A 24,461-nucleotide genomic window follows, 5' to 3' on the forward strand; every position below is an offset into this window, starting at 1 on the left:
GCCCTGCCCACCAAAGGCATGAATTAAGAAATACATAATTCTAGAGATTTAATCTATTTCTGTATTTAAAAAAAACCTACAACCATTAACAAGGGGTGAAAATTAATGATGAAGAAAAGGGTTTTTTTCACATCTACATACCAAAATAATTCTTAGAAGTTTTCCTCTCTGAAACATGCTTTACAATAGAATTTTAATGAGGGCAAACTATACAAAATTACTTCCGTCATATATTGTGAGGGGAAAGTATTAACTTTGCAAATTTACACTAAGTATTTCATGACTTCGGCTAGAATGCTTTTTGTGTTGTAGTTTCTGCACGGTCTGTTCAGTGTGTCTTCCTGTATTGACTAGTAATTTTATTCTAGAGACTCTGAATGTAAGGGACTAGTCCTAAGTGGATTAAGACAGATCAGTGGTTTGGCTCTGGTGCCTATGTTCCAGAAATACATTTCATCCCTATTCAGTGGGATCTGAATCTATTTTTTCCTTGCTTATTAAGCTTAATGGGTGCAAAAGGAACTTGCTGCTCCCCCTCCCCATCAGATGCAGATCGTCACTTGAGTCATTCTGACATGTAGCTATCAAGGTAATGCTTCCATTCCTGTGCCTGACAAGAAAATAAATATTTTCAAACTTGTTAGTGTAGCACAGGATTATCCCTCCTGCCAGAAGCAGGCTTCTTCCAGCTTCATTCTATTCATAGAAAGTAACTAAGTTGAGTAATATCTATTACTACTGTTTTGGGCTGGTTGTTTCAGAAGTGAAACAACTTTGGAGTAACAACTTCTCGTGTCACTCTCTAAAGTAAGCATCCCAGATTTTTTATACAGTCTGACAACATGCTGGAGGAGCTTTATTCTTCCCACACTCTGCTTTTCGTGAATAAGGCAACATTTCTTTCTGTGTTTTACAAGCTGCTGCTTCCTTGTTTCCTTCAGATTAATATTGTTAAATTCTGAATTACAATTGCGCACAAAATGGGGAAGAATAAACTTTTCAAAATCCTATTGCTTGTTTTGTTTATATAATCATAGGCTGCTGCTTTGTCTTATGTATCAAGCTGATTATTGGTACTTGCAACAAATCTTAGGTCTGTAAGATGTGTGAGACTGGTAATGGAACTTTTATGGAAACCTTATCCTGTTCTGCATCATTTTTTTGTCTCAATAACGGGCTGTGGCCTGCCTGCCTGTGTGAGCTGTCTGCCAGAGATCACTTACAGCACACCCTTTAGACAACTTTGTGCCAAGGATTTCCTTCTCATAATATGATTTATTTTGCATATGGGTTAGAAGCAATGCAGCCCACATTTGTCAGAATTAGTGAATACTGAAACATGCAGATACACACTGACAAACATGGCTCAAAGAAAAGCACTGCAAGCAATTTTAAAGAAGTTTCTGTAATAGCATTTTAATGTGAGAGCTCCTGTGTGTCTTTCACTCCTTTGTGTCTTTCAGTTTTAGGGAGCTATTCTGCTTTTCCTGACTATCTGTTTTTATGAGAAATAGTAATACTTATTCCGACATGGATTTAAGAAGTGAACTGCTGTGTTCACAGAAGTCTAAATACTAGGCATTAAAGAAATAGGAGTGTCTTCAGGTTCTGAAATGTGCTAGTGAACAAGAAAGTGTTCTGGGGGAGGGAAGAAAAAATCTCAGCCCTTTTGATTTTTATTTTTTTAAAAATAATTATCACTGGAGTGGTATGACCATTTCATTAAGCAGTACTGCTATCTAGCAAAATACATCATGAGCTACAGGAAACATCCTGTAGAACAAAAGGAAAAAAAGAAAAATGGAAGACTGTATAAAAAACTTTGTTTCAATCTAGAGGAATTACTTACATCTGCTTTGTACAACACAGAAGGATGAGAATGGACACACTGTAGATGCTTCTGTAAGAAGAGGCCAAATGATCAGGTGAGTATCAGAAACAACTAAATTGACAGCAGCTTTCTAGTGGTTTGGTTCAGTAGACTACAAACTCAAAGCATAAATCTTTGTTAACGCTTTTGATGAGAAAATACTTCCTTTGCTCACAGATCTTTCTTTCTTAATGCTTGGAGGAAACACTTTTTATTCTTTATAGAAGGAGTCTACTTCATTTTGGTATTTCTTGAGCACAGCAAGCCGCTTCAGCTTCATTGTGGGACCTTAAAAGAGGGAGAATTCATTCCAGAAATAGGAACAAAAATTCCTACTCAGTTTGAGCTTTGGTGCCTAAGTTTTTTATTGAAGAGCCTCTTGGGAAGAACATGCCCCCCTCTAAGCACAGATAAATGCTAAAAGCGAGGTTGATATGTGAGTGTGATATGTGAGGTTGCCTCCACGTAAACATGAGGACTTTAGAGGCAACTGCAGATAAGAGGATGGTAACTGGATACTAGGTTTTTTCATACAACTATGTTTTTGAAAGCTTTTAAATAATTCCCAGTTTATTCAAAGAGCCTGGTAATGTACTTTGGGCTCCATTATCAGGCTTTCACAATTATGCCACTTTTGTTTGTTTTAAAGAGAAACTTTTGATGCCTTAAATTTTAGCTTTTATCTTCCAGATCAGTACTCCTTAAGCATACAATTCTCAAACTCCATACCCCATCAGCTACTGTTCTCCCATTTTATTCAAAAAAACAATTTCTCTCTAGGCCTGAAACCCAAGGTCACCTTATTTTCACAGGCCCCAAAAAATGTCAACTACAGTGAAGGGTGGGGGGGGAGACAAACTGGAGGAATGGGATTCCACTACCTGAAGCTGTTATTGGACAATTGGCCTCCAACATGCAAATAGACCAAACTTAACATCTGTCTGAAAAACGTGTGGCAGTCGTCCTTCTTTGGTGTAGTCTCTGCAAGACTTCTGCACTGCCCAAGGTGTACCTTGTGAAGGCCTTTCAATAAATACCTACTTTTAACTCTGTCTAGCCTCTGTCCTAGGTATCCATTCCAGGCATCACTTTCAGTATTAGTACTAGAAGTTATTAATACTTTAATGCACAAGGAATTAACCAAAAATACTTAATTACCCAAAGCAATCTGAAGTTTAAGAGCTGTACTTGCAAATGAGCACAGATTCACCAAAGTGCACACAGCAAAAACTCCAATTTTTGTATTTCTTACCACACACAGCATAACAGTTTTTCCTTTCCCTGCAGTGAATATTCTTAGATCAGCAGCCTCTTAACTTTGTGCACCTCAAGATAAATCATTAAGTCTTACCTAGTTCTCCCCCAGAAATGGAAAAATCTCTTGGCAGGACGATCCATTTTTGAATGCAATGAACCCTGTTGGTAGCAGTGCTGTTTACTCTGTTGATGCCCTCCTGGATGGCCCTGTAGATCGCCTGGTCTCTAGTAGCTACAATCTCAGACACTTTGGTAGCTTTACTACCACTCCTCTGGCAGAAGTCTCTGGCTTGCTCTGTTAGAATGTCAGTAGGATCAGATGTATCTGGATCCAGGACACTCTAAAATATCAAATGAAGGGAATCATCAAAGGCTCACTCTTAAAAGGCATTAACAGGTTCTCTGACCAGGACCTCCTGCTTGGGAAGAAGGCTCAGTATAAATACACAAACATTCTGTAAGCCTTAAAAAGCAGAAACACCTGCAGATCATAAAGGGCTTTTCTTTCCACTTGGCTACCGAATGCAAATATTTCCGGCTCATATGCAGATGTCACAGACAGACTTAAAAACATATGAATGAATTAGGTCATAGAGTCCATCTCTGGCCTTGAATTTAATATTTTTCATATTTTCCATATTTTTCCATATTTTCCATATTTTCCAAATGCCTCCATTGTTAGAGGGAATCATTTAGCTCAACAGTCAATGGAATTATTATGGTGTAATGCAAACAGCTTGAGATAGAAGTGTTCCTAGACTTCTAAAATCAGTGTTTTTATTGTACCTGAATGTGGGATACAGGGTTCTAATTGTTAAAGCTGTTAAGGCTTATGTTCACCAGAAGGCCCTGTGGGGAAGGCACAGCCACAGGCTGGATGGTTGGAAGTCGGTAGGGGGTGAGGCAGTTGTGAGGAGGAATCCATGAACAGCAGAGGAGCAGGAAGCTGGTTGGGTGATAAGAGATGTGGACAGCAGACTGCAGCTGAGCCAGGCAATGGGGGCCCCTTCTTCAGTTAAATTCTGGTTATGTCTGGTTGAGATTAAAGGTATAAAAGGGGGGTGATTTCTACAATAAAGGGATCATCTTCAGATGCATAAGGGGGTCTGTGTCTCTTTGTTCCCCATTGCTACACCTGAAGATAGGGAGTATCAGTCATAGAGGTAAACAACTTGAAAACACCTAAGTAGCCTTCACTAGGTATGTCCACAGAACTGAAGTTCAAATGCTTTAGGAAGACAGTAATTTCTCAATTGAAGCTTATACCACAGCAAGGCTATTAATTATTTTGTTCCACGGTCATCATTCTTGTGTTATAAAAATAACAAATTGTAGAGAAATGTTTCTGTTAGAAAGTTTCCGGGTTTCCCATAACAGAAACATTTGTTGGTTTTGATCATATCTAAGCTGAAAAGCTATTGTTGTGTTCTGTTACAGAGACTTCTAAATCTTCCAGCATTTCTTACATTAAAAAATTGCATTTAAATAGAAAATAGCTCTTATCGTATATGTAGGAGGAAAAGCAGTAAATATGGGATGTTTAGCAGATCAGGTAACCCTAAGTCTAGACCCAGCAGGATGTGTCTGTAGTTGCTACATGTTTTTTCCCCCTGCTAACATCCTCCTATCTAATTCTAGGTCTTTTTACAAATGGTTCAAATTTATTATTCTTTAGTTAGGTGCAGGTGTATAACTTCATTGAAGGTAATATTAAAACTGATTTACCTTTAGGGTCAGGAACATTGACAAAAACTTCTTTTTATCTCCAATCACCATAGCATTACTAACAATTGGGAGTTCTTTTTTAACAGCATCTTCGATTGGAATTGGAGGCACATTTTCACCTCCAGCTGTAATAATTAAATCTAGGCAAAAAAAGGAAAGGCTATTAGTTGAATTCAAATAAATTCCAAAGATCAGGTTAATGTCTGGCTCGATGTGCTAAAATAAGAGTTGTTTTTTTTTCCAAGATAATGTTTTCCAAGTACCACAAATCTTAATTAATTATCTTCAAAACAAAAATGCTACTATTTTTCAAACATGTGCTCAAGTTCTCAGATCTCCCTCAGTATATTTGCTCCAGATATTTTTTAAATAATCCAGCAACAGCTTATTCTCAAGGGACTGTTACATAACTGGAATTTTTCTGTGAGAGACCATCCCTTCCAAGTTAGCATAGGATTCACCCTCTATTCTATTGTTGCTATCTACCTAAAAAGCAAGTTCGTTGTTAACATCATGATGAAAACCAATTCTTAAATCCACCAAGAGGGGTGAGACAAAAATAAGTTACTACTGGAGGAAGGCTTGATAAAAGCAACATTTGTTCTGAAGTGTAATACATATATTCAGTGAAATTATTACAAACTTGAGTATTCTCTAAGTAAATTCCAATTCTTTGCTTTTGTTATATTGGTGACTTCTCCTTGAGCAATTGTCTTTGCAGTAGTTCAGAACATGCTTCAACAAGTAAAACAGACACACATTTGTAGGTCTAACTTTTCCTTTCATTCCACCCTCCTTTTGCAACAGTCCTGTTTTTGTCTCAGATCCTCTACCAATCTCTCTGGCCCTTAGTTTTTCATTGTCCTTATTTGGTCTTGAATTTAAAACTTCAATGAAACCGGACATATGATTATTTTATCCCAGACAGTCTACCTATCCTGTAATTTAGAGTAACTGCTATTAGTTCAGCAACCAAGACAGATATAAGAGAAACACAAATGTTATGCATTGAAGCAAGGAGTTGTTACTGCTGTGCTAAAGGAAAATGAATCAGACAAGAAAACAAATTAAAATCAAGACAGCTGCATTTGGTGCAGGCTATTAATAGTACCAACTTCAGGCCTGATTCCTAGCAGGACATGATGCCACTTGTGACAAATTCACTCATCTGTGTTGTCTCCCTAGTGATGCATCTTATGTTGTAAGATGATCTTTACTCAATTCTTAAATCTTTCTCAGTTACATCTTGCCCATGACCAATCCCACTGCCTGAATATGTATCATGAAGAAAACCTCCAAGTCAGCAAGTGACCAGTCTCAGTCTCATGAGCCTTCAGCCAGTGTCCTGTAATAACACTTAAAAGCATTGCTTCAGCTGTAGCTTTCCCTTCTGCTCTCAAGCTTCTGGACACTGCAAACACTTCAGCTAAAGCACCAGCACTGACTTCTGACCTACAGCAACAACCTCTGTGCAACAGAGGGTGCCTCTCCTTCCTGCCTAAATATTCTAACATGCAATAAAGACACTTTGGCAAGATTCAAAGGGAGACTGAACAGCTTAATGATATCATTCAAAACAAGACACATTAAACCTGTGTTAGTAGTTTATATTGCTAATTGTAATTAATACTGAGTAGAGATCTGGGAGATGAAAAGCCTCATTGTAGGAACTGCATCATCTCCACCTACTACACACTAGAAGAAAACCTTCCCTGAACACAGAGCACACTGTGGTTTTCTCATAGGAAAGTTTATTTTACCTTCCTGTTAGGGCAATGCTGCCGGCATTAAAGGAAAGACACTTCATTAGATGGACCACATCTGAGAGATGACTGAGTAGTGCTGAACATTTACCATAAACAGAGAGCAAGATTTTGCCTATTACCTTTAATTCTTCCAGTGACATAGAGAAAGCCATCCTTGTCTAGCTTTCCTAAATCTCCAGAGTGCAGCCACCCCTCCTCATCAAAGGCTTCCTTTGTTCTGTCTTCCATATTTAAATAACCCATGAAAACAGTCCTTCCCCAGAAACAGATTTCTCCATTGCCTTCTGTATCTTTGTCCACCAGTTTCACTCTGCATCCAGGTGCTGGTTTACCACAGCTACCAGAGAAGAGCAGAAAAACTCCACAAGGATCACAGAAACATCAAACATAAAACTGATAAGCTGGCCAATGCGCCAAATCCCTGAAACTGTCAAAGTATCCATGACTGCAAATATCACCGTGCTGTAACTATCTGGCAGCCATGGAATACTCCTTCACTAGGGCAGATTTGTCAGGGTGTCTGAGCACTTTCTGGCAGTCTGTCTTGGCCTGTGCTTGCTGCTTCCCTGCCCCTATATCTTCAGGCATAAAGCCATTTTTGATTTTGAGGTCTTGCATTTTTCCCCTGAGCCAGGGCTAGAGTATATGTCAGATCTAGCCATTGTGTTTGGCCATAATACTGTAGCTCATTTTCAGTGCTCCTGGCACAGTGTGCTATAGAGTCAATGGGTTCAAATTCTGATCTGGAAATTATTCTGACTCCCAAAGTCGCAAAAGAGCGGCGTGGCAATGCACTCAGGGAAAATAAAATAAGCTGTAATATTTTGTTGACCTTAGTAAATACTCTTTTCATAGATAAAATGAAAAAGATCATATTAAAAAATAGTAATAAAAGCAAAATTACCTGTGCTGCCTGTAAATGTAAGGCCCAGACAGGCAATGTGGGCCTGTGGTCTCACTCATCCCATAGGCCTCATACAGGGTGATGTTCAGACCCAAGAAGAAATACAGTGTTTCTGTATTGAGAGGAGCAGCACCAGAAAAGTGCTTCTGACAGGAAGAAAGCCCCAGTGAACTGCGAATTTTTGCAAGCACTAAGTAGTCTGCTAATCTTGTCCAGAGCTGCTTTAGATCACTGCTGAGTACAAAATACACAAGTAAGTCAGAGCAACCTAGAAAGTTTTCAAAACAAAATCAGGCACAGATTTTGTTTGTAGATGTATTTGTCATTTGGTTTTGGGTGTTGACAGAAATTAGAACATGAGAAAGGTGACACATTTGTCCTTCTTTAATTTATTCAGTGTCATTCATTTCTCCACCTTTGCTACCTCCAACACTTGAGGTATCTGAGTTCAACAAATACATAAAGAATCTATAAAAACATATTATAGACAACACAGCTCTTGTATTCCTGATTTTTTATCAATTAAATGTGTCTCTGAGACCCTACACCACTGAAATCTGAAATTTGCAGGATCTATTTGAGAAGCTGAATAAAAAGATGAGCAGAGGAATATCATGGAATGATCTTTTGGAATACCATTCTGCATAAGAAATTTTACACTTTATTGTGAAATAATTGACAATTATTGTGAAATAATTGTAGTTATCAATAATAATTGATAACTACACCTTCCCCCTTGCACTATATTTGCTGTGTTGCCAAATCAAATTTTATCCACTTATACGAAGAGTCTCACTGATGCTTCATGGTTTATTACAAGCAAATTGCTACTTCCAGGTTGCTGGAAATCTCCATCATTGTACTACATACCTGTTTGAGCTGTTCAGGTTCCTCTCTAAACTAAGTGACATAGCCCAGGACAGCATTTTCTTTTTCATAAATCCTGACTGAGCAGAAGCATCCTTTAACTTCTCCATGATTTTCTCCCATACTCGGGGAACTCCCATGTGAGATGTTGGCTGCACTTCTTTTAGTGTGTTGATCAAGCTGCCCTGTTACAGTAATTAAATAATTTCAAACAAAAGGCACACAGCAGAGATAAAGTGGCTTGGTGATGTAAAACCTGAATGTTTAGTGCTGTAGAACATCACTAAATATGTAGGACTTAAAGAAGGGCTGCTGAGCCCACTTCAATCAACCATATGCATTAATATGTGTCAGGTCTGACATGACAGGGGAGATGCTACACAAGGAGGAAAACCACTCATGGCTTAGTTCCCCCTGTCTCCCTTTTCTCCAAAAACTGCTTATACTTCTTTTGCCTAAAAAGAGCCTTATGGATTGGAATTATAAATTTTAATTAGAATCTAGAGCACCAGATCACAATGAGCTTTATTTTTCCATTACTCTAACAATAATGGACTCTCAATCTTCATCCTCTGTAACTTTTCAAATATCATATTCTCTCTTTGGGATGTTTTCTAAGAAAAAGAAGTGCAAACTTAATTAGATGTAATAAAAGAGGAGGTACCTTTAGAGCATCTGGCTCAGCAAAGTAAACTTGCTCTCCCCATTTGATTCCAGTCCACAAGTCATAGATCTGTGCAGCTATGTGGCTGAGTGGGAGGTAACTGACTATAGACTCCTGTTGGACCTCTGCAGGTTGCATATCTCCTGCTCTGCTGCAATGGGCTGATGTCCAAGTTATCTGTTTAAATAAATATTAAAACACATTAGGTATGGTGGGGATTTTGGTTTGGGTTTTTTTCCCTTTTTTCCACTTAACACTGCGAATAATCTGTGCTCACAGGAAAACATTGCAATATTGACCACATACCAGACTGTCAGTAACCTGGGGACACTCTGCCAAAAGCTAGATAACCTTTGCAGCAATATAAAAGAGCAGATAACCTAAGTAACTACAGTATTTTTGCTGCCTGACTGGGCTGTGAACACTAGCAGCTCCCCATGCCCTGGTGACACTGAGCCAGGCAGCCATGGGCTGGATGGATGAGAAATAATTTGATCTTTCCTTTCCTTTGCAATTCTCCGGCTCTGCAGGCTTTCTATTAAACTGGCACCTTCCACCAGTGCTGTATCTGCAAGTTAGAAAAAGAATAATAAATCCTCAGTGATCAGTGAGCTCAAAGGACAATTTAGTATCAGCCACAAGCTCATTGCCTGGTACTAATCATCCGCTGGCTAAGCACTCAAGAGGAAGATAGCAGCTGTACTCTGCTCCTCTGGAAGCCTCTGGGGTTCCCAAGTGACACATACACACCCACCCCGCTCATGAGAGGTAGCACATACATTAATAGTTTTGAAGTTGTGTTGCTTCTCTTCTTAGTGAACTTGGATGATATTTTCCCCTCCATGCCCCACTTTCTCTCAGAAGATGCAGTTCAAGGATGCTAAATATGCATATCTTCATCATTAGACCACAGCATATGGAAGACCCATGAAGATATGTGATGGTGTGATAGACAGTGGAGAAGATATATGCACACAAAAATAAAAACCAAAACAAACAACACACCCCCCCAAAAACCCAAGCAAACCAGAAAACTTCAAGCAACAAAAAGAAACACCTCTTTCTCAGCAGCGTCTGGAATCTAAACTGTGTACTGCAGGATACAGGAATGAGAGTATTCAAGATGGCAGAGTACAGACAGCATGTTATCACAGCACATTCCTGCCAGCTCCTTCGTAATAAATGAGAAGGTACAAGTGTAGGCTTGGCCTACACTTGGAGGAAATAGAGATTCTCAAGAGAGGGTTTTAAGGAGCAGCGTGCTGCCAGGCCAGGCCATCCAAATTTAGGTGGCAGCAATGGACAAGTGGCTAAGGGAGACTCATACAGTAGAAAGAACAAGATGTCTTTAAGATGTGTCTGCATTCATTGCTTTTACTCCAAGCCTCACACAGGCACACAGAGCAGATCTGTGAGGATCACGCATGTCTGATTCAGCACAGGTTTTGCACATGAACACTGGCAAACATATTTGACTAAAGAAGGCAGCAGCAGAGCTACAGGCATGGCATGCTTTCCACCGTTTGTCAACATAAAAATAGCCTGTTTGTGATCAGCAGCCAAGAATAGTTTGGCAGCTGGCATGGAAATGACACCAGACTCCTTTGAGATAGAAGAGCATAGATTTGCAACATCAGATCAGTCTTTTTATCTCCCAAGTTCATTATGTTCTGCTTCCAGGTGCTACTGCATTAATTCCCTACATTTGGGTGAATTGCTGTTTTCACATTGTGCAAGTCTGCAGTAATTTCTGCTTTATTTTAAGGGGTGAGACCTCAGCTTAGTCCATCCCTTTTCACAGATTTTCTTTGTATTCAGAAAAGCTCCCTACCACCTTCCACTCCTGCTCAGCCACCAATCATGTAGCTTTCCAAGCAAATCTCTGTGGAAAGTCCTTTTAGGAAACAACTTTGCTTTTGTCTATAATTGGAAATTTTCTGTGTGCAGCAACGTAGGTAGGGCTACTATCAGAACCAGCACTGAGCACTGGAGCTGTATTATCCTCCAGTGACAGACACAGAAACCTGCACACAAGTCCAGGAACAAAAAACTTCAAAACCAAAAAATACCAAAACCAAAAAACCCACACATCTGCCCCCAATTTTAATAAAATCAGCAAAAGTGGTCCATCAGGCTATTTTGATAGTAGCTGGCTGATATTTATGATTAGTTCATTTCATAGTGACCTATGACATCACTTGAGAGACTTTATGGCAATCTGTGAATTATATTTATGAATTCATGCATTAGATGTCTCAAGAAATAGAGTGAATAAAAAATTCATATTCATAAAGAACTGTTCAACTTTGTGAACAGTTTTTAACAGTGTTGTTTGGAGTTTCATTCTTTACCTTTCTTGTACTTTACCAGAAATAGCTGACTGCACTTTGGACATTGCTTTGCAGTACACTATCCATGCTGTAAAAGCAAAAGCATTTCAGGGCTCTTGGATGTACCAGCCATTTCAAACCACAGGAATAAATATCCTCATACTTTGCTGTTTCTCTGCTACAGGAAGAGCCAAAGTACCTACATTGTCGTGACTCAGCATGGCTCCTTTTGGCTTCCCTGTTGTTCCAGAGGTGTATATCAGAACACAGCACTGATTTGGCTTTTGAGAGTTAATAATGTCATCCAAAGTACTGTCAGAGACATCACCTCCCAGCTCCAGAAACTCTTCCATCTAGAACATAGAACAAAAAATACAGGCTTCTTACAAATAAACACACTACTGCATCCTTCCAGGCTCAAAAATGTTAGAACATTTCAGTGCCTTGTTCTGAACACATGTTCAAGGCAAGTTTCCCCAGACCCTAGCTATGGAACAAATATGGTGAATCTATCTTAGAGCTTAATGTGTGAATTGCAAATACATTATCTAAAATTGTGCTGCCATGAATCTTTTTAATGTCTAAGAAGGAACAGTAATACTGTTCCTCCTCCAACGTGGATACTATGTATAAGTCACGGAAGCTAAAACTCTATTATGCTCTCACACTCTAAGAATGATTTTGAGCATTACTTAAAGGAATCTAGGTGCATCATTTTTAAGAGTACACTTGTGAGATCTCATCTATAATTCATTGTACACTATAAAAATGTAACTATAAAGCAACTGAATGGAAGCGTCTTTGCAAAAGCATAATTATCTAGATGTGTGAATGCTTACCCAAATTATGTGCTCTTTTATAGGAAACAGCATATGATGCTGGTCACAACTTCCATTCAAATTTAGCTCATTCTAGAGTGAGATAAAACTTTTACAACACTGGGCTTTTGTGCCACACAAACTGACCTAGAAGAATCCTGAACTTGCTCCTCTGTATTATATGGGTTGCTCCTTGATATTTCGGTTGCACACCCCTGACATGCTATTAAGTGTAACATAGATTGCAATGCTAATTGGAAACCAGAGTACCACAGTATTTTTAAAGAAAACTGATAACCAAAGTTTCCCATTGCAATAATGTAATTCATACCGTGCTACAGAAGTGTGTTATTTAAATACAAGGTGCAGCACCTTCATTTTTCAGCAATTTCTTGGAGATATATCTAGGACCACAAACCAGTTATGGGGATGATGAGAAAAACAAACATACAAAAGGAGAGCCTCTGCTTGAGGGTAGTTCATTTTTTCTTTCAGACCTCTGGTATTGCCATTGGGCTACTAAGATTACAATAGTCAGCCTCCGTGGCACCTTAATCTCCTTTTCTTGGGTGGCAAGGCTGTCCTAGGACTATTCATCAGTTTTATAGTTTCTTCCAACAAACCACATCTGTGAACAGAGAGAGCTGTTGCTATAGCTCTGTAGCAACTCAAGGATTTGTCACATTCTATCCCTTCCCACAGAATGTGGCTGCATGGATTTCACAAGCTCCTGGAAAGCCTGGTGGTGTGAAGGATGTAACTGTATGTCACTGAGCAGTTGTTCCTGCTTTCCTGACTTTACTGTATTCTCACAGTTGAATGCATTGATCACTGAGAATCTGTTGCTCAGGCTTTGTTTACTGAACAGCACCTGCAACAGATGGTGTTGGCATTCCAGTGAGTGTGGAAGGTACAGAAACAGTCACACCACACTCCTGACTCTGCATTTGCCTTCTGGAAACATGCACTGCTCAGCCAGCTCTGCCCCTGTCACCGCTCATCACACAGCACAAATCTCTTTCATCCAATGCCATGCGGGCTGGTGGTTTGCTCTGCATCACACCTCAGCAACAATCATTTCCGCCTTTGGTGAGCCGATCTCTAATTTTTCCTTTAGAGGACATAAACTATGGCAACTGTCAGACACTCACAGCTACCCTGCTCCTCTGAGAAAATGTCCAACATGACACCTGAGCACTGAACCAGTGTTTAAAAATACAGCAATTCTCACACATTTAGATTTCAGTAAGTGCAAGTTGTTTAAAAGTTAAATGCTAGCACTTAATCTTTTTAAATAATAAGATCATCTTTCTATTAACATTTTTATTGCATATGATGCAAGGCACGCTCTATACTAATATGTACAGTATTGGAAGAGTAGCAGTTTATTATTAAGCTATATACAAGACAAAAAAGCACAGAAGATTTTTTTCTTATCAGATTATCAAAATTGCAAGTATTTAAAAATATTTCTATGCTGTTCACTGCTCATTAGCTTTTTATGTACTCAATACGTTATATTTCTCTTCTATATATTTTTTCCACAGTTGATGATCTGTAGTCAAGTTAAAATATTGGATTTTTAAAACAATTTCCGAATTCACAAGCACCAGGGAGCAACTTTTATTTTTAACCATTTGAGAGCACACATTCCCACCTAAAAATTACAGGTGTTTTAATAACCCAGTGAAGTTAAAGATCAGGAAGATATGAGACAGACAGTAAAGCAAGGTATCTCTTTTCTTAAATATGGAGTATCAAAGGCAAATTAAAGAGAAAAAGCTGATAAACCATTTGAATGTGCTTGCTGGGACACAGCAATGCATTCTAAATGGTAGATAATCACAGTAGAAATTAATCAAATAAATAATAACCCATACATTAACTGGTAACACATGGGTTTACCCCATGAGTTATTTGGTTATGCCTTTGTTCTAGTATTTACTCACCGTGTACAAGTTTGGATGTCTCTCTGCAATGGAGTCCTTATATAGCACCACAGCCTTCAAGTGTGGCAAGCGATTCCAGATCTGTTGCATTTTTTAAACAAAGTTATTATTTATTATTCTTGTCTTGTGTGGGCTTTTATCCACTCTAATGCTGCCAAAACTGTAATGGCTTGACAGGCACAAAAACCTCTCATTTCCCTCCACCTCCAAATATTCTTCCCTAAACTCATCACCAACTAGCTCAACTAGAGGCAGGTTGAGGAGGAGGGAACTACATAGTCTACACAGACTGCACAGTCTGCTCCAGAAAATCTGGTTTCAGTCAAAAGGTTAAAAAAATGAAAAATATACCAGAAATGGCTCCTCAGCATCCTTTCTTATAATGCACAAAAGGGCACATGAAGGAACAGCGCAGGTCAAGCTAGAAGCTGACCCCGGCCTGTGATTACCAACAGAAATAAAGTCCCTCAGCGAAAACTGACGTTCAAGTGCTAAAAAAAGTTCTACTTCCTTAAGGAAAAAAACAAAAGAAGCTGTATGCACACTGTAAGGATAAATAAAAATACAAAGCTGCAGGCTTGCAGGCAGATAGCAAGGGGTTGTGTGCTTTATGTGGCCTGCAGGAAGCATTGCTTTCACTGAATTCTGTGGCACCCCATGCCTCACAGATGTCTTTCAATTAATCACATTTTGAACTGAATTTTGCCAAAACAAAAGTAGTGGCTTGATGGTAGCCAGTACGTACATACGATTAGAAGGATAGCAATTGAGATGTTATTATTTCAGTCTTAGGTTCCAGAAAAAAAATTTCAAAAAAACCCTCTGCTGGATAAACCAGTGCTGACCAGAGCTCTCTTATTCTACATAATATCTATGAACCAAACCCCTCGAGTTGTTCCATTTGGATTCTTCTCTCCATGTTCACAACAGCATAGCCTGGTATTGTGTCAATGACACTGCAAGAAGACTTGTCTGCCTGTGTGTTTTTACAGAATACTTACAAAAAATCTCTCTTCTTCCATATTGCATATAAAACACAACTACAAAATACAGAGTCATTAATGAACAAGTCATATGAAACGCATTTGAAAAAAAACCACTGCATATTTTCTCTATTGCAGGTTTTGGGAGAAAGCTCCATCATGGAGGGCTCTCCTGCTTCAGCAAACAGTGCCATTCAGTGCAAGTATGTGTCCACAAGCCTTCCTCAATATCTGAGACAGACAAGCCCTTCCCAAGAGCTGCCTGTGCTCCTCTCCCAAGTCACCTTGCCATCAAATTGGTTTTTCCATCTGGCACTGTTGCTAAAAGGCAGGCCCAGCTGCCCAAGACAGTAGAAGAGTTCTGTCAAGAGTTCTGCCCAAGAGTCCTGTCAAAATTGAGACTGTTAATTTAAGGAGGCTCCTGCTTTCTCACTAAGGTCTGTCTCATGTTAACCATGATGCTACCAAAGTACACTAAACTCAAGAGCCTTAATGGCTGATATTACCAGCAGGAAAAGATGATACCTTGGAAAGAGGAAATTCTGAACACTGACATCCTTAATACTTAAATGGCAGACCTCTACAAACCTGCGTCAGCATAATCTCTTCCATTCAAGTGGACTGTGCTTTTCCAAAAAGAATCAGGTGGTGACATAAAAACATGGGATAAAATTGTGGGGTTTTTCAGGTAAGCTTGCAGTGAACCATCCAATGAGCTCTCTGCTGGAGCCATGGACACTGTAGAGGGTCAGAGCCACCCACAAGCTCTAACACCAGATACCAGATTTCTGGGTAATAACACACACTTCACAAAGAAAGGTTTCATGATATAGAGAGTGTACATGGTATTTGGGAGCAATACAGCATCAAGGAATGAAAAATTGTGGCTTTTCAGTAATCATTCAGCCACCTTGTTACCTGCATTATCTTGTCCAGCTGTTTCTGATTTTCCACAACCATGATATCAGTCTTGCTGTCATGAGCAATGTAGCGACAGGCCTCTGGAGAACTGGTTGTGTATATTCCTGTGACAATTCCTCTGCATCAAAAAAAAAATTATATATAAGAACATACATTTATATGCATGCACACATATACATGCATGTAATATCAAAAGAGAATAATAATCTGCATGTAATATCAAAAGAGAATAATAATCAGAGATCAGATGAAACCTGAAGGGGTATGAAGATGTGGAAGGAAACAGCAAGATAGCTCTAATGTGTGTTTTGCATAGTCAGATATACAGGAATCTCTGATTTATGCACATTGCAAAAACTAATCTCTGAACTATTCAGTAGAAGATGCTGTAGGTTAAGACTCAGTGTTTTAACCCACTTAAGGCTACACAGGAGTTAGGTCAGGAAGTGGTAAAAACGTCCCCACTTATGTTCTCTTTTTGTTCAAGCTGTGCACAGATACCAATCTGGATTTCATCAGTACAGAACAGTTCAAGAAGTTAAGTTAAAGTTAACAGTTAAGAAGTAAAATCCAAATTTTTAGAAATCAGGGTAGTTAATATTCATATGTTACTTTGTCTGCTTGAATGTATCTTACTGTAGATATCAATATTATTATATTATTATCATTAATATAAAACTGTGGTTCTCATCTGTTTCCAACATCTTCCATTGATAAGATCCTGTACAACAGCTTCTGTGTGACTGCAATGGTTAAGCCCATGGCAAACAGCATCCATTTGTGAGTGTCTGGACTCTTTGGGATATGAGACTCCAGCAGGTTACAGAACATGTCAATCAACATAGCAACGCAACTTCCAAGATATAACACAAAATATTGACTTGATACATTTCCAGACCTAGCAAAACAGAAGTCTCCAAATCCCCCTCAAAAACTAACCCCCCTCAAAATATCTTACCCAGCAAAAACAGCTCCAACAGCCGAGATGAACCATTCTGGCGAATTAAATCCAAGGATTGCTATGCTATGGAATCGTTCAAGACCAAGCTTAAAAATAATATACACAAAGTTATATAATACAGGCCCACAGAAGAGAAACATACACACAAATATAAACCACGGAAACTTTTGATTTATTATTATAGTATTGAGAAGGCATGTGAAAGCACATTTTCGAATCCATAGCAAATTCGTATTTATCAGTAATTAACAGGGTGTGAATTTTCCACTACCTTCTCCTGTCTAGTTGAACTCTGCTGTCAAGAAAGGCCCAAGACCCAGAATATTTTGATACAAACAAGAGCATAATGAGTACTAATATTACCCTATATTTAGAATGCTTTAAAGATTGTCCTTACCACATCAAATTCCTGATGTGTAGTAGTTTTCCCCTCTTTTTATTTTTTTTTTATCTTAAGACCTCATGCTGACCTCTGCACCCATGTCTCAGAGACAGTGCAACACAGCAGCTCCTCACTTGCAGTCAAGGTTCCCTGACAGCAGTGTTACTTCTAACCAAAACTCATTTTCATCATTATCATTTCAATAAAGAATCTGACTACTGATCTTCAAGTAATGTAAAACATCTCTTATATATTGTGGGTTTTGGAGTTTTTTTGTTAATTTGTGCTTTTGGCTTTTAAAGGAGACAAAAAGATTAAAGGCATTGGTTTTGTTTCCTGTGCCTACCTTCAAGAAGCTCTTGGCCGCTTTCCTAGAGAGGCAATAATATTCCGAAAAAGTTATTTTCTCCCATTTTCCATTCTTTTTGCTGGCCAAAGCATTAAGGGATCCATATTTTTCCAGGCTGTCCTTGAACATCTGATGAACAGTTATGGGGGTCTGTGGGCATGAGTTATCTATTCTCAGTCTGACTCTGCCATCAGCAAAAGAGGTCCACAGAGACTCTGGAAGGTAAAGCACCATTGTCAAGGTAATGTGCAATTGAAAAATACCAGGTGACTGTGTACCAGAAGACAAGAGGATTGAATAAAGACCACACGACTAAGTACAACTCTGGCACTTCCCAGCTCTTGAGAGAAAGGCTTTCCAATTTTCTTATTATTAAATATACCATGTAGAAAGAGAAATCATTACTTCTTATACTTTGTTCTGCATCTTGAATAAAAGTGCCATACAAAATTATGTTGATGATCTGTGTGCTGTAGGCACACCCTCAGTTCCAGATGAATCTGTCTGTGCTCAGCTCTGCACTCCCCCTTGTGCCAATGGAGTAGATGTTGAATCAAAAGGCTAAAGAGTTCCAAAAGATATGAACCTCCGCCCCTGTTCAGTATGCAAGTTCCTTTTGTGTGTTATAACTCTTCCCTCCCTCCTGCCCCTCCAGCTATTCTCCCTCATCCTGTCCCTGTTCCTCACTACTTCCCACATTTTTTCCCTCAGTCATCTGCCCCATGTTCTAATGTGTCCATTCCACTCACTCCTGTCTCACCCTGGTTCCATGGTTCCATTTTTCATCTTCTGCTCTTGTCTTCCTCACCCTGACTTTATACCATCCACTTTTTCCTCCCTGTATTTTTTTTCTCCCCTTCTTTGACAGGACAAAGACGCACAGCACCAACAAATGTAACTTGGCTCTCACCACAGGTGCCGAGGACTGGGACAGTCCTTGGCATTCACAAAAAATGTCTGCCTCAAAAACTCTCCTTGGCTCTTGCAAACCCTGCAATGAATACACTCCTTAGAGGATCTAGGATAAGTTGGTGAATTCTCACAAGGAAAGCACAACCCTCCCACGACTCCCTCGTCTAACAGTTCCCATACTTATGAACAAAACAGTACAAGAACATTTTAAGAACATTTTTTTCCTTAGATTTACTTTCATAAATGAAGCAATATTTTTAGCATAGGCATAAAAAATGGATATATTCTGCCGTGATCTGGTGAAAACACTTCAGACCAAAGTGCTTGGGTTTGTCAGAATTAAGAGAACAGAAACCAGTACTTTTTGTAATTCCTTATACAATTTAATTAGCATAATTGTATTTTACTATACCTATGGAAAGCAAAAAGTGTAATGCAAGCTCAGTTAGTATTTGTGCTGGTTCCTCCCACCTCAGTGGCTGAAAATGAGCAGTTTGGGAGTGTGCACAAGTACAACATGGATCACATCCCTCTCCAATGCTATTCTAGCTGCTTCAGGGATCTGGGAATTGCCTCTCTGAGCACTTGTGGCAATACAGGAACACATCAGCCATAGCTGGATCCACACCAGTGCTTTAGAAGACACTTGCAGCCTCTCTGGCTTGCAGTCTGCATCAAGAGTAAGAGGTATAGCAAACTACTGTAAGCTCACAAACATTTCATTCCATTCCTGCTCCTAGCTGGCAGATTTGCATTGTTCTCTTGACAAATAGAAGGTGCTAATGACAACAATAAGTACAAATAAAGCTGCTTCATCTCCATGCACCTTCATTTTCTCATGTGTAAATTGCACATAATGATTTTCAAAACATAGGTGTGGAGTTGTGCTTAGGTCAGTGGAGAAAGGGCATCATAAGTCCAGACAGTTTAGAAACAAATAGCTCTGAAGGAGTTCAGGTAATAGACAGACTTTATCAAAGTGTAAGCAGTAGCACCCAATAAATATTTTATGAATTGAGGAGGCAAAGCAGCTGTTTCTGCACTTAACCCCAATGCAGGTGTGAAAAGGATGAGAGGCAAGACCTGTCAGAGATAGAAGCTATTGTTAATCCAAATGTTTATTGTCTGCAGTGACACACCAAAGCCCAGATGAAAAACTCTATATGTAGATGTTCTGGCTTCTAAAACAAAGGTGTCAGGGATTGCAGGTGTGCTTGGACATAGGTAGGTGACTGTTCTGTTTAAAAAAAAAAATAAAAATCATACCATACAGAGCTAAAATACAACATTCTGGTCCATGTATTAAAAATGTTCCTGAATAAAGAGTACCTTTCTTGAAGGAAACTTTCTTGAAGGAGTACTTTCTTGAAGGAAAATATTAGCAACATTCCTACAATAACATTACAGAAGTTTCATCGATAGTATCTTTTCACTTCAGATGAGCAGCAGATAACAGCAGTTTCCAGAGAATAATGAAAATCAATCAAATCCCTGAAATATCTATACATAGAAACCAAAATTGTACTCGAAAACTGGGTTTTCTTTTGTTTTCCTTATGCAGATTTTTCTGGTGTTAAAAAGGCATTCTTGATTCATATGAAAGACAAAGAACAGAATCACTTTCAGAGATTCTGTACATCACCTTAACGATACTCCGGACACAGCGCAAAGAAATATAAACCCGAATGCCCATTCAGTGTTTGTTTTTGCATGTATTTGCAGGTAAAACTTAAATCTCAAAACAGTTCTGAAATCTTGATAAGCCAAAGAATTCTAAAAATCTATTTAGTCTGTCCCCAGAGATAGTAAAAACAATGGAACATGAACAATAAATTTGCCTGTCAGTTTGCAGAGTGATTTTGAGCAGAGGGCTCATTCTTTGTCAAAAGTGTCTGACAAGAAATGCCTGGCTAAATACCAAATGCATCAATTATAAACGTTGGGAGAAGCAAAATAGGTGTTATGCCCCAGTAGCATCTGAAAGCTAAACTGCAATGTCCGGGCTGGAAATCAACTCAGTACCTCCTGAAACCAAAGTGGAGATCAGAATAAAACCCCTCAATATATACTATTAGCATTGGTACATAATACAGTGATAACTCCACAGAGTAGAAGGAAAAAACCCAGCACTCCAGCTCAAAGCACTTCATGCCACTGAAAGTTTTCTGTATGCAAGCAAAGAGTAGTTGTTCCTTTCCTCTTTCTTCCACTAACTCCTGCTACCTGCATTATACTTCATACTCAAAATGCTTTTTCATCCACTACTATGTAACCTTGGCTCATGTCCCTCACATGAATTCTGAACATCAGAGATGTTGCAAAAAGATTTCTGCTTAAAAAAGGCTCAACTTTCAGATAAAACAAAAAAAAAAGCAGAGATTTTATTTAGGTAATAAAATCTGGAGTGTCACTGTTTGAGGCTCTAGAGGGACATTTTTTTCCCTATGTCATTCTCCTCCAAGGCCAAAAAGCTCCATGATCAGACTTCATTTTCCATGTTTCACTGTCTTCCCTGCTGAAGGAAGAGACAGCTTGGGTAATCTCATTCATAATTTATATTAGGATGAATGTACTGCAGGCTCTCTTGGGCACTGTTCTAAAAAAAGCTGATCTAAATACCTGGGATTTTAGGTGGGCAGTTTTCCCACTGGAAACTAAACTGTAAATTTTCAGCTTTACAGGAGGAAAAAAGTAGTTAAAAACCACTTAAAAGAGGCCCTTGCAGTTTTCAACTGATCTTTTACAATAGAATCCTAAACTTATGAACCATTTACATGTGAATACTGTGTCGTAAAAATACATTTGTTACTCAAATATTTTCTACCAAGTTTGAAATTATGCACAATATAGAACACATTACACATTTTGAATTTTTAACAGCCAGTTTATTCCTTCCACCATGTACAATGGGAAGTTCTGTGGGAAGTTCTGACATGGCACAAGCCCAGATATCAAAAATTACTTTAAACAGACAAACAGATTACAAGTTTTTTGTTTTGTAGTTTTGTTGTTGCTTGTTTTTTTTTAATTGGTGGTTTGTTTTTGTGTTTGCTGGGGGTTTTTTGGGGGGAGGGGGTGTGTGGTTTTTTGGTTGGTTGGGTTTTGTTTTGGTTTTGGGGTTTTTTTGGGTTTTTTAAATTTTTTTCATGAATAATCCATCTGGCTGAAACTGCCAGACCTCTGGGATACATGAAGGAGACTGTGTAGTAGTTAAAAAACGAAGACGAGAGAAATACACTATACCTACACCTTAAAGCTAATATCATTAGTGAAACCTTCTCTCTGTTCACTACCTGACCTCCAAGTATTCTGGTGACTGCCAGAAAGGATTTGAGAATGTAAATGAATTCAGATGTTTATGGAAGAATAGCTCTGAGAGAGAGTCATATAAAATGCAAAGGACCCAAGGTCACCTTTCAGACCGATAAACAGACAGGTGATTGTGGAATGGCCCTGCTGCATGATCTGAGCAACTGCAAGTGATATTCCATAGATGTGCCCTGCAAAGCAAGAAGTAAACCAGTAATTTAACTTCTGCTTGAAAATTAGTCAGCTTTAACTCACAAAACAGTGTCTTGATTATATGCCAGATGCTGCAAAACATCACTCTGCCCTAATGATGAGAGAAGGAATTCAGGTCTTTGCTGGAGGCATTCCTGTCAATCATCATCCAAGATTCCACAGCTATGATGCCATCACATTCTGCTGACAACAGAAATACACCATTCCTCCTCTCATCCACTATTTTCTACTTTTCTTCAAGATGTCTGTGACCCTGAAAGATTAACTTAATTTTAGTAAAAGCTGGAGCTGAGTATACACTGATTAGAGTCTAAGAGCTTGGTATCTGTGTCAAACTTCTCGTTGTGCCAGATTAAACAGATTAAACAAAGGTACAGAACTTTGGAATTTCAAGTGAACCTGAAAATCTCAGCCAGCCTAAACACACAGCTATTCTTCTAATAAAATACATAAACCAGCTCCTGTGGCTTGCCTTGCCACGGCTAGGGGGGGAAAAGGGTTTTCTGCTATATCACCAGCTTTCCACAATAAACAAATAATTTTTTACTCTGTAAAAGAAAAGACAATAAATAGAGGAAATCTTTGAAAATTAGCCAAAACACACAAAAATATTTCAATTAATGGAAACTTTTACTTTTTCCACTGGAGGAAAAGGGAACAATTATTAATTACAATAAAATATACTGCTCTTCACATCAGTAAACCCCTACAGTGTGGATCAGAGAAATAAGATATCCTTCATAGAATGCCTCCATGAGCTGATGTGGAGGGAGTGGTGCACCAGGACAAGTACGAAATAAGCTTCATAACAACACTGACGCTTCTAAAACTGATTACGATGTGCCAAAATGAAAGAATGTGGAGGGTGTAATCAGGAGGAAACATCATTACAGAAACATTGCCCAGGCATGCAGGAATGGAAAGTCAAAACTCAGAACTGAAATTGGTGAGTAATGTGAAAAGTCGCAAGAAGGGCTTTTACAGGTACAGTGGCAATCAAAGGGAGAACCAGTGATATTGTGGGCAGTTCACTGACACAGGACATGCAAAGGGCTGACGCTCTCAGTACCTTCTTCACCTCAGTATTTATTGGCAAGGTCAAGCTTCCTGAGCTTCCATGCCTAGTGGAAGGTGAGATGTTTTACCTACAGTAGCAGAACATCAAAGTAGGGACTACTTACACAAAACTGCTCACATACAAAAAAGTTGATGGGACAAGATGGGATCCTTCAGAGTGGACACTGAGAAACCAGGTCAAAGCCATTGCGAGGCTGCTCTCTGTCATCTTTGAGAAAGTACAGCAATCTCGTAAGGTCCCCATCACAAGAAAAAAGGCAAATGCCACACCTTTCTTCGAAAAGCAGAAAAAAGAGGATTCAGAAAACTAAGGGCCAATCAGCCTCACCTCAGTCCATGGAAATGGTATAGAACAAACTCTCCTAGAAATCATTTTGAGCTATAACATGGTGACTGACACCAGCCAGAATGGCCACCCTTGACTTGGCCCTGGTAAATATAACTCACCTGCCTTCCAAGATGAGTTGACTGGCTCCAACATGGTGAGAGCAGCAGCACATTGCTTACTCTATCTTTAACACAGTCTTTGACAACTTCTAAATAGCCCAGCATCCTTGGAAGGTTTGGATGCAATTGGAGGAACAGGTGGATTAAAAAATCATAAACAGGTAAACAAAAAAGTTGGATAAGTAGTCTTCAAGAACAGTGGTCAGAAATTCTAAGTCTTATTAGCAGGCAATTCCAAGTGGCATGCTTCAGGAGTTACTTGTGAGAATGACACTGTTCAATGATGGCACTGTTGTCCTGGACAGTAGAATGCACCCTCGCCAGCTTCAGGGGTGACAGCAAACTTGAGGAAATGACCAACAGGACCAAAGGCAGGATGACCATCTGGATGGACCTCAGCACACTGGAAGAATGGGCTGGCATGACCTGAAAGCTCAACAGGGGTGAAGCCAAGTCTTCCACTCTGGGGAGGACAGCCCCATGGCACAGCATGGGCTGGATGCCAGCTGGCTCAGCAGGAAAACTCCCATGGTTCAGGTGAACAGGTTGGCTGCCAGTCACTTGTGTGCCCCAACAGAGACAAAGGCTAACCACACCCCTGGCTGCATTGGCAAGATTATAGCCAGCAGACCAAGGAAAGGGATTATTTGACTCTACTCAGTGCTCCTGAAGCTGCCCCGAGACAGCATACAAAAGAGAGATCCTGAGAAGCAAAGTGGCACAAGCCCAAAAGAATGACTCCCAAGGCAGTCAGGGG

At 39.3% G+C, this 24,461-nt stretch overlaps 1 protein-coding gene across 1 annotated transcript in view; it reads right to left on the minus strand.

Annotated features, from left to right (window-relative positions):
* ACSBG1 (acyl-CoA synthetase bubblegum family member 1) overlaps positions 1-24,461 on the minus strand; it is an 89,564-nt gene that overhangs the window by 54,067 nt on the left and 11,036 nt on the right. The window contains exons 3-14 of the mRNA XM_083870643.1: positions 17,744-17,961; positions 17,013-17,101; positions 16,052-16,172; positions 14,151-14,231; positions 11,587-11,736; positions 9,054-9,230; positions 8,393-8,574; positions 7,523-7,756; positions 6,738-6,955; positions 4,853-4,992; positions 3,222-3,468; positions 2,087-2,158 (exon numbers count right to left, since the gene is read on the minus strand). Of these exons, the coding sequence (XP_083726769.1) occupies positions 2,087-2,158; positions 3,222-3,468; positions 4,853-4,992; positions 6,738-6,955; positions 7,523-7,756; positions 8,393-8,574; positions 9,054-9,230; positions 11,587-11,736; positions 14,151-14,231; positions 16,052-16,172; positions 17,013-17,101; positions 17,744-17,961 (1,929 nt within the window). The remainder of the gene's footprint in view (positions 1-2,086; positions 2,159-3,221; positions 3,469-4,852; positions 4,993-6,737; positions 6,956-7,522; positions 7,757-8,392; positions 8,575-9,053; positions 9,231-11,586; positions 11,737-14,150; positions 14,232-16,051; positions 16,173-17,012; positions 17,102-17,743; positions 17,962-24,461) is intronic.

Source organism: Zosterops lateralis (genome assembly GCF_965231275.1).
Source record: "Zosterops lateralis genome assembly, chromosome: 13".
Taxonomy (NCBI): domain Eukaryota; kingdom Metazoa; phylum Chordata; class Aves; order Passeriformes; family Zosteropidae; genus Zosterops; species Zosterops lateralis.